General features: G+C 47.8%; 1 protein-coding gene across 4 annotated transcripts in view; it reads right to left on the bottom strand.

Annotated features, from left to right (window-relative positions):
- Positions 1-15,926, bottom strand: part of LOC146805453 (granulocyte-macrophage colony-stimulating factor receptor subunit alpha-like) — a 331,580-nt gene that overhangs the window by 174,184 nt on the left and 141,470 nt on the right. For 3 of the 4 annotated variants that reach the window (XM_085622681.1, XM_085622682.1, XM_085622683.1), the window contains one exon: positions 15,434-15,591. The exons of the other annotated variant lie outside the window; for it this stretch is intronic. In XM_085622681.1, coding sequence (XP_085478807.1) covers positions 15,434-15,591 — 158 coding nt within the window. The remainder of the gene's footprint in view (positions 1-15,433; positions 15,592-15,926) is intronic. 4 annotated transcript variants of the gene reach the window in all.

The raw sequence follows: 15,926 nt of genomic DNA, 5'->3' as shown, positions 1-15,926 counted from the left end.
TCTGATGCTTCCGGTGCTAATGGTTTTGGTTTATTTTGGGAGGGAAAGTGGTGTGCAGAGCATTGGCCACACACGTGGATCACTGAAAAGAGAAGCACAGCTTTTCTGGAATTTTTTCCTCTTATAGTTGCATTGGCTATTTGGGGTTCAAAGTTGGCTAACAGAACAGTGGTGTTTAACGTGTATAATAAAACTGTAGTGGACCTAGTAAACGGGCAAAAAGTTAGAGATAAGCAGTTGCTAACGCTGTTACAAATCTTTAGGCTAGGATGCTTGCAATTTAACATCATTTTCAAAGCTAAACATATTGCGGGAGTGGCAAATAACATTGCAGATGCCCTATCTCGTTTTCAGTGGGAGAGATTCCGTAGTTTGGCGCCCGGAGCAGATTTTCAGAACACTCAAGTTCCCGAAGAAGTTTGGGATTTGGCGATTTGACTGCTCACCGTCTCATCGAGAGCTCGTTAGCAAACAGCACCAAATTGGCCTACAGAAGAGCTTGGTGCTAAGTATAGAGTTCCTACTGGGGAAGGTTTACGTCAGCGTAGAGACAACATAATCAATTTAATTATGGGCAATATACAGAGGAGTATCTCTTCCACAACAATAGCCAGAAAACTAGCTGGGGTGTCATTTTATGGCAAGTTTTTCTGGGGCTATGAGCCCTCAGCCGGAGAGATGGGCAGGAGAATACTGCAGGGCTGGGCGAAAACGAAAAAGAGGGGTCAGTACAAAGGAGAGCCCATATCTTTAAAATTACTATATAATGTTACATGCATTTTATGTGAGGTTTGTTTTTCCCAATTTGAATGTTGTTTATTTAAATTGTGTATGATTTGGCTCTTTTTTGGGGCATTTAGGATTTCAGAATTGCTGGGCACAGCTCACAATGAGGACCTCAAAGTTCGGAATGTTTCTCTCTTTAACTCATCTATATGTATTTTCTTGGAACGGACAAAAACGGATCAAACAGGTAAAGGATCGAGGGTGATTTTACAAACCATAAATGGTCCTTTGTGCCCTAAGCAAGCGTGGTTAGATTTTTTGTTAGTTGGTGGTGCAACCTCAGATTTTGTTTTTAGGAATAAGGACGGGTCCCGGCTCCAAGCTTCCCAATTTCTGGCCATCCTGCGAAAATCTTTGAAGAAGATGGGGAAAAACTCAATTTTGGTACGCATTCTTTCCGCATAGGCGCGGCTTCAGAAGCCGCCATGTGGGGATTTTCCCTCAGTGGCGTTAAGAAGCTAGGACGCTGGTCCTCCAATTGTTCTTTATGTTATATTAGAGAATTGGAATGCGATGTTCCTACGTTATGATACTAATTGTTTTCTTTTCAGGTGTGTTGGCAAGTTGGCTAATGTCTCAACGACAAGTTTGGATTCTTGGACATTCTTTCATCAAATGAGCTGCTAAACAAGCGGAAAAAATACATTTTGGGAGGAATTTGGGGTTTCATTCAGAGGATGTCCTAGTTTCATGGTTTGGGAAAAGTGGAATGAAGTGGGGTCAGCTCCTGCCTCTAATGAGCGAGCTCTCTTGTAAAAGTAAACCTGCAGTGGTGCTGATTCACCTTGGTGAAAATGACTTAGTGCAATTATCAGGTCTTGGGTTAATTATTAAAATGAAAACAGATCTTGAAATTTTATCAAAGACATGGCCCAACACACAGCTTGTTTTAACGGCATTAATGCCACGAAGAATTTGGAGAGGTGCAGAAAGATTTACAGCAGTCGAGAGAGCGCGAAGGAAAGTGAATAGAGATCTACATCGGTTTTGTCACAATTCTGGAATATCTTGGTTGATCCAAGAGTCAATTACAAAAGATGACTATCAATATTTTAGACACGACGGTGTCCACTTATCTTTTACTGGCAATGAAATTTATATTTTAAATATAAAAGAGATGGTTTCTAAGATTCTTCAGATTCATACATGGTGTTAGGAGATGCTGTTTTAGCGACAGCTTCACTGTTATATCAACAATTTTACGCTGATTTGTTTCATGATTCCAAGCAAAGGCAACAAAACTCTCCCCCTCCTCCCTCTCCCCCCCCCTTTTTTTTCATTGCTTTCTCATTTTAAGATATGATGTGGTAGGAAACTACGCAGCTTGGCGCAGAAAAATGGCTTGCAGCTCCGCGCTGCGTTAGTTTGTTGTAAATGAGGCCCTAAAGTATTTTATCCCAGCAAAGGGGGCCAGATATTGAGTGATAGTTGGCAAGTGCTTCTGGTTCCATATTAGGCTTTCATTAGGTGGTATATTTAGCGGAAGCATGTTTACGCAGATGTGGGAGCTCACCAGATTGAAGAGCGAAATTGACAGTTTTGCGGATGAGAGGGTAGAGGGCTGGTCAACAGACTTTGGAAACCTTGTTATTGTATTCTTTATGGGGTAAGGCTGTCAACTTAAAGAATTTGACAATGATAGGTTTCTATGCCTCAAAGAGGCGGCTTTGTACAGCTCTATGACCTCAAAAGTCAGGTGAAAAAAACACTCCTGTGAGATTGGCAGGCATTCCACACTCATGCCATGAAAGCACAAAATTTGTTCTCTTTGGAGGAAGAGTGTACTCTCACATTGTTGGAGACATTTTGCCTAAAAGTGTGGCCTCCAGCTTTCTAGCAGAGCACTGCACTTTACTGGTTCAAAGTGAGAGAGAGCCCGCCCAGATACACGCTTGTGCAAAGATTTGACCAAGATTGTGCCTGTCTGTGCCCGTCCACGGCCGAGCAAGACGTTGCCGGACCAAACCTCTTTCACCTAATCTGCGGATTTTTTAACATCATGCAGTTGAGTGAGCCTTCAGGGGATGCATTTGAAGTATCTCTGATGGCACGACAACAAGGCCTATAATTCCTGCTCCACCCCAGAGGACTAAATTACACAAAAAAGTGATGGATGGAATGCTTGAATTAATTTCAGCCATTAGTAATTACTCGGGCCCCAACCCAATCCATTGTCATTTTGTACACCATTTCACTTAGTTTGGACTCAGCTATATGCTTCAGTCTTGACCCTGCACCAATCGGAACAGTCCATCCCAAACTTCCAAAATAGGTTCTCCCTGAACCGGAACACACGCAACTCAGGACCAGTTTCGTCCTAGTTACGGACTCATCAGCCGGGTACAGCTTGGTTCCAGTGACAGTGTGCATGGGACCCAGTCTGGGCATACCCATCCCACTTAGGAGGACAGACTGAAGTATACAAAACAGTGATGGACGGAATGCTTGGATTAATCTCAGCCACTGGTAATTACTCAGGCCGCATCTCACTCCATTGTTATTTTGCACACCATGTCACCTCAGTTTGGATCTGGCTATATGCAAAGCAGGCTTGACCCTGCTCCATTCGGAACAGTCCACACCGAACTGCCAAGCCAGGTCCTTCCTTAACCAGAACACAAGTAAACCAGACCAGTTTCACCCTAGTTATGGGCTCATCAGAAGGGTACAGCTTGGTTCCAGTGACACCCCGTGCATGGGACCCACGTCTGGGCATACTTGTCCAACTTAGGGCGACACAATAAAGTATACAAAAAAATGATGGATGGAATGCTTGAATTAATCTCAGCCACTGGTAATTACCCGGGTCGCATCCCAATCCATCATTATTTTGCACACCATATCACCTCAGTTTAGATCCAGCTATATGCAAATCAGTCTTGACCCTGCTCCAATTGGAACAGTGCAACCCCAACTACCCCAGAGGAGGGGCTTGCAGTCGGGTGCCGGTCGGGCGCATAAAGCGCCTCTTGTCTGCCCACTGCCAAGAGCAGGCCCATCTGCTCCCATCAGAGTCTGGAGGAGGCTGGGCTGGGCCACTCCATTTACATTTCCTAATTTGAAGAGTAAGATGGGTAAGTGAAAATCCTATTGTCCCCCTGGGGCTGTTGCTCCGAGGGGATCCCGAAGATGTTCCTCTATCATCTATTTCCTTACCTCAGCAGTTGGGGCTTTAAATGAAGAAATTCAATGTGTGGAGGAGAAATTGGGATAAGGGGGTGAACCCCTTTCAATTGCCACTACTGCCCAAACCACTGAGGAAAAGAGTAGGGAAGAATCAGGTTTGGTATTCGAGAAACCTCCCAGGTGTCCCCCATTACGGGTGGATTCCCATACGTGGTCACAGTGGCTGAGGTTCATCATGACCCAGTTGCCTCCCCTTCGGAATCGGTTCAGCCTGCAAGGAAAAGAAAAGGAAGGATCTTGTTGTTAGAAAGAGGACAGTTATTCTGGGAGCTGGAGCTGGAGCTAGTACTAGTAAGGACACTAATGTCCCTTCGGAAATTGTGGACTCTCAAAATCATGATATAAATGTGGACTTAACCCGAACATTGAGTATTTTAAAATGCACATTGAAACCTTGTTGAATAATTTGTATAAGAGATTTGAAATTTTAATTAAAAGTGTTGTGGAAGGTTCATTTGATAAAATGTCTAAGTTAAAATCTTTCATTAAGAATCTGGGCTTCTTTTAATAGAGAAAACAAAACCAGTGGCCGATAATTCGCACACCTCCTCGCAATCGTCAAATGTGTCCCGAGGTAATTATAGCAATTCGGCTCAGAATCAACACTCCATTAACTATTCTAGCAATACCAACAGAACAGAAATGCATAGGAGTATGATACAAGGTAAACCATTGCACACTCCAACAGGCATCTCAGATGAGAGGGATTCGTTTTCTGAGAATGTCAAGGCCCTTAATACCCTAGACCCCACCACCCCCACCCAATGGGATTGAGCTCCATGTTAGAACTGGAGCTAGAAATTGTAGTTTTCTCATTACTTCCCCCGTTAGAGTACTGAACCCTAAAAATAGGCTACATCTCCCCCCCCCCAGAGCCCACCCCGTGTGTGGTCATTCTGACTAGAGTCCAACACTGAGACCAGGAGTGAAAAACTAATCTCCAACTCAAAAAGGAAGTTGTCCATTGGTGTAACAGGACCTGGAGGGAGGGAATCTTCCGACTTCTCATATAACCATGGTCAGAAGAATAGAGTGGGTAGGCATTGGGGAGAAAACTTGGGATGAAGATAGTTTTATTAATAATTCTGATCAACCAGATATTGCCGGTTATTTAATACAGCACGTATCCCAGATCAATACTCCCTCATCTAGGATTAAGGTACTCCCTTTAGGCTATTTTTATTCGCTGGATATTAATCCAAACGTTAGAGACCGTAAGAAGCTTACAGGAAGTCATATAGGTCAAGAAGATATGGCTATGGCTGTCCAGTAAGTAAACAGATTTGACTCTCTCAGGTCACTTCATTGCAATTAATGACTGACTATCCCTGATTGAAGCTCTACCCCCTTACAGGGCATAGCTCATGACCGGATGACAAATCAAACACTTGACATAGTATAAAAGTAAATAACCTCATCATGTTTTTGAGTTGGAACATAGCTGGTTTAGGTAACAAGACATCAGATGATAAATAGCGTAACTTTATCAAAGACCACCATATTGTTGAGCTGCAGGAAACATGGGATACAGCTAATTCCCTCCATATGAATGGGTATATCCTGTTTTTCTGGCCAGCCCTACCCTTTTCACCAAGGAGAGCCAATGTTGGTTTAGTCACTTTGGTTTCTTTAGACATTATTTGTAAGACGTTTCAAGCTGATACCAGATCGCAGTATTTGCTTGGTCAATTTAGTTTTCAAAAAGCCCCCAAATATTCTGTTGCTTAATTCCTATTATTCACCAATTTTCAGACAAAACCTCCAGAGCACTGATCTATGTTAAAGGCCTTTTTGGATGCCTATGCTGAAAAGTAACATTCCCCATATACAGTGGTCCTATTAGAAGAGTGCAATATACACCCCTGTCCTTCCCCATGTCAACCTACTGATGAGTGTCCCCTAGATGAGCATCGACATCTGGAACTCACGAAACAAGGATATTTCCTTAGTGCTATTTTGACTGATTATACTCTGGTATTTGCAGATCAGAATGAGAAAGATACAGAAGTTCTAGAAGTCATCCCTACATTTACCGGTAGAGGTCTTAATTTCACTATTTTTTTTTTTTTTTGAAACCGTTTATTGCAGTTTGTAAAAGTTACAGGTATGGGCCTACAACCACCCGGCCGGCCGCTAGAATGACAAAAGCATATTGCATAGATACAGTAAAAGTCTCTCGGCAGTGCAGAGCAGTGAAACAGGAGTAGTCAATGGTGCAGGCCACACAGCTCCAAGCCCACAGTATGGTTCCCTTTTCTTAAAACAAAACAACACCAAAAAACCACACCCGCAAGGCAACCCGCGATCCAAAGTGACAACACGTGCTCCATAAGTGGGGGATCCAAACCAGCAGCAGAACTCTGAGGAGGGGAATGGGAGTAGATCAGGGACTGGGGGACCGCGCGCCCGCGGCCGAGGGAGGGGGGCAGTCTAGGGAGACGGAGCAGGCGAGGCAGCCGGTAGCAGTGGTGGCTCACAAATACCCCCGCGGTAGGCGTTCCAGGGGCCCCAGAGTTTCACCCACGCCCCAGGCTTACCCCTCGCCACATACACCACCTTTTCACGAAACATACACCAATCCATATGCTCCTTCCAGGCCGACACCGTAGGGGGCCTCTGGGATCCCCACAATTGAGCAATGTCACGCTTAGCTATCATGTATCCCAGAGTCACCCACCGCGTCTGCGGGACCGAATAGTCATTCGGTTCCCATACATTCAGCAAGCATCTCCTCGCTTCAGGCAGCAGCGTGACACGCGTCACCACACGCAGGACCTCATGCACACCACGCCAGAATCGCTCCACCTTCGGGCACTCCCACAGTATATGCATGAAAGTCGCCAACGCACCACAGCCACGCTTACACATTCCGTCACCAGCAAAACCCATACGCAGAAGCCTTGGCCCCGTCACGTACACCCGGTGAAGGATCTTGAGCTGGACGAAACGAAGGCGAGCCGGGATGGCCACCTCTTTTGGAGAGGCCACCGCGGAAATCCAATCCTCGTCGTCCAGCTCCAGCCCGTCGGCAACCCAGGCCTCGCGGAGACTAGTCAGCAGGCACGATCTATCGTTGATCAGTTTTTTGTATATGAGGGAGATCGTGCTGTCCGGTACATGGCCATCCAGCACTCTGTCCTCCAGGGGGGAAGACTCCGGAATGGATGCGACATCCGGGAAGACGGAGCCCAGCGCGTGGCGGACTTGTAGGTACCGAAAGTACTCACTGCCTTGCAGCTGAAACTCCGCCTGCAGCGTCTCAAAAGTTTTGAATCCCCCCCTCGTCCAGAGATCTCCCACCGTGCTGATTCCGATCGTGTCCCACTTCGCGAAGCCCTTCGACGTCCACAGGGAGCCCAACCTCTCAGACGCATACAGCGGTGACGCCCGGGTCAAACGGTCCTTCCACCCCATAGCTGCATTAGCCGCGTGCCAGACACGCACCATGACACGCGTCGGTCCCGTCAAACGGGAGTCGGGCGCGCCAGAGTAGAGCGCGCGATTGTAATCACCACCGGGCAGGAGCATCTTATCCATCTCAAATGCCGGGTTCAAGGCGGGCCCGTAAAGGCCATGATTAATTGCAGCTAGTTGGGAGGCCCAGTAATACCGTTTAATGTCCGGGAGGGCGACCCCCCCATCGTACCACGGGAGCGTCAATTTAGCCAGAGCAATGCGCGGCCTCCCGTCCCAGAACAGGCGCCGCTGGAGGCCCTCCACCTCACGGAAATAGCGTGCCGGGACCAAGTCCATAGTATTCTGGAGGGCGTAGAGGAAGCGCGGCAGGGACATCATTTTAAACAAGGCCGCTCGGCCGAGCGGCGAGAGTGGCAGACGCCGCCAGCGCACCACGTCCTCCCTCAAGCGCTGGAGGGGGGTAGCAAATTCCGTTCATAGCGGGCCTCCGGGTCAAGAGTGATATAGATACCCAGGTACCGAAAACCTTGAGAGGCAATCTGGATCGGACAGTCCCGTGGTAGGACCGGAGCCTCCCCGGAAAGCACGTAGACACAGGATTTCGCCCAGTTGATGACCAGGCCTGAGTTGCGACCGAATGAGCGCAAAACATCAACCAGGACGATCAGTGATTTACGCGGGGAGGCGAGATACAGAAGGATATCGTCAGCGTAGAGGGACACACGGTCCTCATGCTCGGGGGTCCAGCGGAGACCACGGATAGAAGGGTGCCACCGCAGCCACTCCGCCAGGGGTTCCAGGGCCAGGGCAAACAGGAGAGGCGACAGGGGGCAACCCTGTCGCGTACCCCGCCCCAGCGCGAATGGGGCCGAGACTCGCCCATTCACTACCACCTGCGCCAATGGGCCCGAGTATAGCAATTTGACCCAGCTAATGAAACCCGGGCCAAACCCGAATTTCGCCAGCATCGCCCAGATGTATGGCCATTCAAGCGTATCAAACGCCATGGTGGCGTCCAAGGACGCCAAGATGGCCGGCTCCCGCACAAATGGGACACGCGCGAGCACCCCGTGTAAGCGCCGCAGATTGAGCGCCGTGTTGCGGTGCGGTATAAAGCCAGATTGGTCTTGGTGGACCAAATCGCCCACCACGCCAACCAACCGGTTGGCCAACACCTTGGCGAGGATTTTGGGCTCCGCGTTCAAGAGCGAAATCGGCCTATAGGATGTGACCCGTTCACGGGGCTTCCCCTCCTTGTGGATCACCACAATTGTGGCCAGACGCTGGTCCGGCGGGAGGGAACCCTGCGAGTGGGCCGCCAGGAACATCGCGCGCAGGTGGGGCGCCAACACATCCGGGCGTAGCTTGTATAGCTCGATGGGAATACCATTGGGGCCCATGGCCTTGCCGGATGCAACCGAGCGAATAGCCAAGGCAATTTCGTCCGAGGTGGGAGGGGCGTCCAGCGAATCCCTGTCCTCCACCGTAAGGGAGGGCAGTGCGATATCCCGAAGCAGGGCATGGGAATCTTCCTCCGAGCAGGGGGAAACCGGGGAGTAGACTTCGCGGAAATAATCCGCGAAGCAGGAGACAATGGCTTCCGGCTCAGTGACACGCGCACCATCAACACTCTCAATCAAAGGCACCACGCGGCTCGCTCTCTCCCTCTTATCCAACCACGCAATCAATTTGCCAGCCTTATCACCCACATCATACAATCGCCCCTGCTGCTCTCTACTGAGGCCCCTGGCCGCCTCCGTAACGAGGGCCCGATAGGCCGCCTGCTTTAGGTGTAGAACATGCAACTTGGCGTCTGTTACCCCGCTCCCCAGGTCACCCTCCAGTTCTGCAATCTCGGCCTCTACCCGGGTCACCTCCTCCCGCTCGCGCCGCCGGGCATGGGAGATAAAGGAGAGGGCCTCCCCTCTAAGGACTACCTTGAAAGCCTCCCACAGGGAGATGGCAGAAGAGACCGACCCCACATTCTCGTCGAAATATCGCTGTAAGGATTTGATCAAATCGGCACGAATGGTGGGGTCGCGCAAATACCATGCATTGATTGGGGCCACCCTGCCATCCCCCCTCGGGAAGACATCGAAATGCAACAACAATGGGGAGTGGTCTGAGATACCCCGCGCCAGATGGCGCACCTCCCCCACCCTCCCTGCATGGGCCGCCGGGACAAGGATGTAATCAAGCCGCGAGAGGCTACCATGGGCACCCGAGTGGAAAGTGTACTGTCGCAATGCGGGATGCTTTAATCGCCAGCAATCCACCAGGCCCAGCGTGTCCAGAAGGCCGGGCAGCCACGCCTGTGCCCGGGGGAGGTCCCTAGGGGGATGGCGATCCATAGACCCAGAGGCTACCGCATTAAAGTCCCCTCCAACCACCAGCAGGCCACTCGGAAGGTCCAGAAGGAGGCGCCCCAGGTCCGCGAATGTGGTGGCTTGTAACCCAGGCGGGACGTACACTGATACAAAGATAAACACTCTGCCCTCCATTCTTCCCACTAGAACCGCGTAGCGTCCCCTCTCATCATGGCGCACCTCATCAATCTCCAACGGGAGCGAGTTCTTAATCATAATACCCACCCCCCGCGAGCCCGAAGTGAAGCCGGAATGGGCCGCCAAACGATATCCCCGCCGATTCATTGCATGAAAGGAGTTACCTATAAGGTGCGTCTCCTGCAGGAAGACAACATCTGGTGAAATACGTTTTAAGTACTGCAGGACCACACCACGCTTAATCCTATCCCCCAGGCCGTTAACATTCCATGACAACACAGTCAAATCCCTACCCCCCATCATACGTCGAAACAATCGGTCGTCCCCCATCGAGCATCCTAAAAACAACAACATAGTAGCGGGTTTGCCCTGCGGTGCTAACAAACAACACACCCCCCCCACCCCCCGGTCCCAACAGAACTCCCCCCTCCCTGCACCCCTGCATGAGCCCAGACAGCCCCCCCAAAGTGCAGTGTGCCTGTCGCCCCATAGCTAAATACTAACTAGTCCCCCAGAGGAGGAGGGAAGCCCCCAACAGACCCCACACGACCTCCATAGGAGGGGAACATACGCAATCAATAAATGGTGAAGGAACAACGTCCAGAGCAAGGCCTATTCAGTCACCCCTCAATTCTGATCCGGCGGGCCCTCCTCGCCAGCCGCGCCCCCCCCGCCCCCCCGGCCCCGATCTCCAGGCAGAGTGTCCAGCCAGTCCCCAGCCGCCTCGGGCCGGTCGAAGAAGTGCGTGCGACCATCCACCTCTACCCTCAGCTTAGCTGGAAAGAGCATTGAGTACTTGAGGTTAAGGTCCCTCAGGCGACGTTTAACACCAAGAAAGCTTTGTCGCTGCTTCTGGACCGCCGGAGTAAAGTCTGGGTAGAAATGTATCTCCGTGTTGTCAAGCTTGACCGGTCCCTGTTGTCTGGAGGTCTGGAGAATAGCATCTCTGTCCCGAAAATTAAAAATCCGGGCGATGAGAGGCCGCGGCGGGGCACCAGTCTTAGGTCTGCCCCCGGGGACCCGGTGAGCACGCTCCACCGCAAAAAACTTACTCAGCCCCCGGGGCTGGAGATGGGTCTGGATCAACTCTTCCACGAAAAGATCCGCCGCCTCCGCCTCTCGTCCCTCCGGCACCCCCACAATACGGACATTATTCCTCCGGGCCTGACCCTCGGAGTCCTCCAGTCGCCGGTCCATCAGGGCGCTCGCCTGGCCAAGCCGGCGCACCTCCTTCTGGAGGGCCACCACGTCTGTCGTGAGGCTCGTTGTGGTGTGGGCCAGGGAGTCGACTCGGTCGTTTGTTTTGGACAAGTCTGCCCTCACAAGGCTCACATCCACCAGGACCGAGTCTATTTTTTGCGCTAAGGTGTCGAAACGCTGGTCCACCGAGGCCTTCATCTCTGCGATGGCGCCCATGACGTCCCGGAGGGTCAGATCCACCGGATGGGCAGATGCCTCCGTCGGGCCCACCGGGGATGCACGCGATGTCTCCGGAGAACCCTTCTGGAGCGTGTAGCGGTCCATACTGTTAGCCTGGTGCGCCGTGCCACGGCGGGTCGTCTTCACCTTCGCCCGGTCGCCATCTTGTTTGGTGGACATGCTGGCTTCTCCACCGTCGTGCCAAGCTCCCCAAACGGGCCGCTATACCAAATCACGGGTGCCAGGGGGGGGGCGGGGGCGATCACCGAACCGCGGGTCAACCCACCGCCGGCGGGTCAACCGGGCTCCTGGACAAGGCCACACCACCGCACCCCGCTCCGCAGCCCGACCCCGCTTGAGAGCTAGGAGGGCGCAAAAGCGAAAGTGAAAGTGCGGGGTACGCGAGTCGCTCAGCCCCGCTCGCCGCTGTTATTCACTTTGTCCCCGGATCGCCCCACTACTCCAATCCGGGGGGCCGGCGAGGAGAAGGCCGCAACCTTCGATCGATGCTCCCACCGGCGTTCGGGGTCCGATTCGAGCCCAAAAAACAGGTGGCGCCTCAGCTCCGGTTCCCCAACACAGTCCCCTCAACAAGGACAGGATATCGCCAGGATTAATGCAGGAGGTCGCGGAGGTCCTCGGGAGCCTCGCACCTACGCGGCCATCTTGGTTGCGCGCTAGGCTCCTCCCCCTTAATTTCACTATTGATTATCTTTTGATCTCTGCCTGTTTAGTCTTTTTTGTTAAGCAATTTGGAGTTACTTGGAATCCGTTTAGTGACCATAACCCATTATATCTTAGCATAGAATGGAGACAAGAGGAGAAAGTAGTGACCAAAGAAGGACCCGCGATGCAGGATATAAACCCCATTGACCAGGGTCACAGATTGAAATGGAAAAGGTGGCCCCTGAGTCCTTTTTAGATAATCCATTATCACATGTTGACGGGACATACATTTTGTCTAGAGGCTTCCTCTCCAGCAGAAGCATTATTAAATGTCTTTAACAGGGTTTGTAAGCGAATTTCAAAGTGTTTAACCTGTTTGGGCGGCATGAATAAGGAGCCTATTAATAGATGGTTTGGCTATAAGTGTTCGGAGGCTCATCAAAGTGTGTTGACAGCTTTGAAGAAAACTCCCAGGGGTAATTCAGAGGTTACAGTATGTGAGAAGAGATATAAAATGGCAATAAGTGTTTGGAAAATGAAATTTAAAAAAAAAAGCATGTACCAACTTTTTCAGGCTAATATTTTAAAATGTAGAGCCAGATTTTGGGAAAATATTAAACGCCCTTATTTCGCAAAGGACAATAGAGGAGCAGTAGATTGTCATATTGCTCCTGATAATTGGGGCAGCATTTTGAAAGGATATGGTTGCGATTCTGCTGAAGCCATTAATAGGGATAGTCTTCAAGGTAAATCTAACATGGAATTTCATGAGGAGGAGGTAAACAAGTCAATTATTTACCTGTCCAAAAAGAAGGCCTCAGGTCCAGATGGAGTACCTGCGGATTTGTCTTAAGTTAGGATTTTGTCTTTTAGGATTTTGTCTTAATTTACGAATTTGTCCTAAATTAGGATTTTGTCCTAAATTAGGATTTTGTCTTAAATCAGGATTTTGTCTTAAATTAGGATTTTGTCTTCAATTAGGATTTTGTCTTAAATTAAACTTAAGTTTAACTTAAGTTTGTCTTAAGTTTGACTTTAAGACAAAATCCTAATTTAGGACAAAATCCTAATTTAGGACAAATCCTAATTTAAAACAAAATCTTAATTTAAGACAAAATCCTAATTTAAGACTACTAAATGCCTTCTGTGAATACCAAAAGTAGTAAGGTTAGGATTTTGTAGTAAATTAGTTCTTTGAATCGACCCCAAGGTCGCTAATTATACCCTGTGGGTAAAAAAACACAAAGAAATGTCCTACAATGCTATAGGCCTATATCGCTTATAAATTATGGGTCAAGGTTATGGGGTGTTTTATTCTCAATAGGTTAACTACATCGATGGATGAAAACAACGTACTGTCTGATTTACAGTATGGTTGTAAGCCAGGTAGGCTATATAAAATTGTATATTTTACCTATGTTGAGAGGGAAACAATTTACTCAAGTTATACCTGTTCTAACTTTTTTTTTTACAAATGTTGCCTAATTCATTTATGTTTTAATGTAGCTTGTTTTTTATTAGGGGCCCGTAAGACTTAGACATACAGGAGAAGCACAATCATCATAATAGTAGTGGGCTAATTGAGGACAACGGTGGATGAATTTGGATTTTATCTGTTATTGTGCTTATAATTTAATGAGATTTAATATTATCATTATTTATCTGATTGCATTGCATTTTATGAGGGTAGATCGTATTATGAATTTAGGACAGTATTATTTATTATGCTAACCTTGAATGGTAAATGATATATTGACTCAATATGTAAATTATTTTAAATTGTTTGTATATTTTATAGTTTTAAGTAACCGAATAAAGAATCATTGATTGATTGAGAGAGATGCTCTGTATCATACATAACGTATGATTAACAATGCAGTCAATCACAATGTAGCTTAATCCGTATGATTACCGGTTGTACTGCAGACCTTTGGTGTCATAGCTACTTTTTGGGTGCAGGAATTGCAATGTGGCAGTAACCTGGAGCCTAACCAGAAACAGGAATAGAACTGAGGAGACAGGAAAGGTGTGGCAAACAATCAGAGCAGAATGTTCAAGCGTGTTTATGTGTGTATTTGTCTATGTGTCTGTGTGAGTCAATGTGTGGGAAATGCAGGGAAGTGTATGTGTACGTATGTGAGAGTGATGGTGTGATGTGTCCTCGTTATAATGTTGGACTGGACATTATGGTGTAATTCTTGACATACTGTGGGTATCCATTCCTCGATGATGCCCATCCTCTGCATAATGCTGGATTCACATAATGTTGGTAATTCTTGACATAGTCTGAGTATCCAGGGCATGATAGTGCCTAACTTTGGGATAATACTGACTCTGGCATAATTCTATTAATTCATGGAATATTGTGGCATCCATAGCATAGTGGGACTTGGAAAAATTATGGCTTGGGATAATTGTGGTACTTCTTGGCATATGGTGGGCATCTATTTTGTGAATTCTATGATGGCATCCACAGCTGAAATAATACTAGCCCTGGTGTAAGGGTAGCAATTCCTGACATACTCTGTGCACCCACGGCATGATGATGTCTACTTTTTTGCATAATGCTGACCCTGACATAACAGTGGTAATTCATGGCATAAAGTATATAAAGCTGGTAAGGCATAATCATGGTAATTCTTTGCATATGGTGGGCATTGATTTTATAGTGGTGTCCATACCTGCTTTAATGCTAACCCTGGCATAATGGTCTTATTTCTTGACATATTGTGAGTATCTGTGCCACGAGACAGTGATATATGGCATACAAGGAAGAGTCTACCAATTTGTGGCACTGATACATGTATTTACTGAAAAGAGAAAAAAACGCATTTTAGAACAAAAATAGTGTTTTCATGAACATGATAAGTTTTATTATGGGCAATTTCGTATATTTTTCCTAAATGAATGAGTTGCATTTGATAGCATAGTTGAAGATCGATGATAAAATGAGTTTATTTTGAAACATACCTTTATGGCTGACTTGTTAGTGACACTCACTACTGCTGCCTGAGATCCTATCATTTGGGACTGGTGTAACCTGTCTGCTATCTGAACCTGTAATTTGTCTGTAACCTGAGCACTAACACTGCTGTATGGCACTGATACATCTGCCTAGCACTGTTCCAAGGACCCCAGAAGAAAGTTGGATTTGCTTGCCACATTCTCTCGCTCAATGGCCTTCACCACAGGTATTCATGCCCAACCACTTTCAAAGATCACCAGCCACCCCTGATTGCTAGCTTTTGCTATTCAGAGATCATATGACCTAACAAGTCAGGCAACTCTGTCCATTTTAAGGTCAAGATTGGTTTGTATTAAGATAGTCTCAGCTTGTAATGGAACAGTAAATATCAATGATCGAACTGAATACCATGAAGAACAATGATGAAGATTATTTAAAGCATCACATTTATTACTGTTTTATTAAGTTGTTTGTAAACGTAATACTTTACTGTAAGCTTGCGCCTCCCATTAAATTCAGGCGATGTGATCTCAACCTCATACTTGTAGTTCAGCATGTCCTCAGTGACGTTGCAGTCCCAGGTCAAATTCAGTATGCCCAGAGTATTTCCCATATGTACCCTTAAATTGGTTGGAAGGAGAGCCTGACCTGAAAAAAGTTCATACAAATGCGATCAAAGAAGTAGAGATCAAGGAAATACACTAAAAGCAAAAAGATGTGTGTTTATACCTGACAGCTTTCCAAAACGTTGTTACGACTGAATTATCATAGCCTTAGAGCCAACTACAGTGGGCTATACCGGTTGTTAACGATCCTGAACCTGAGTAATAGGTCCAAACTGCAGACAAGGGCCTATAACGATGGAGATGGCCTTTAACAACCGATATAGTCTAAGGCAGAAGGACTATATGGCTGTTAGAACATTCCACCCACTGAGGGTAGAATGTTCTAAATTAAAAAGGAAGAAACAGAAAGACAAACAT

This window comes from Triturus cristatus, chromosome 8, assembly GCF_964204655.1.
Source record: "Triturus cristatus chromosome 8, aTriCri1.1, whole genome shotgun sequence".
Taxonomy (NCBI): Eukaryota; Metazoa; Chordata; class Amphibia; order Caudata; family Salamandridae; genus Triturus; species Triturus cristatus.
The sequence above is the reverse complement of the archived record's forward strand: the minus strand, read 5'-3'. Positions and strand labels throughout refer to the sequence as shown.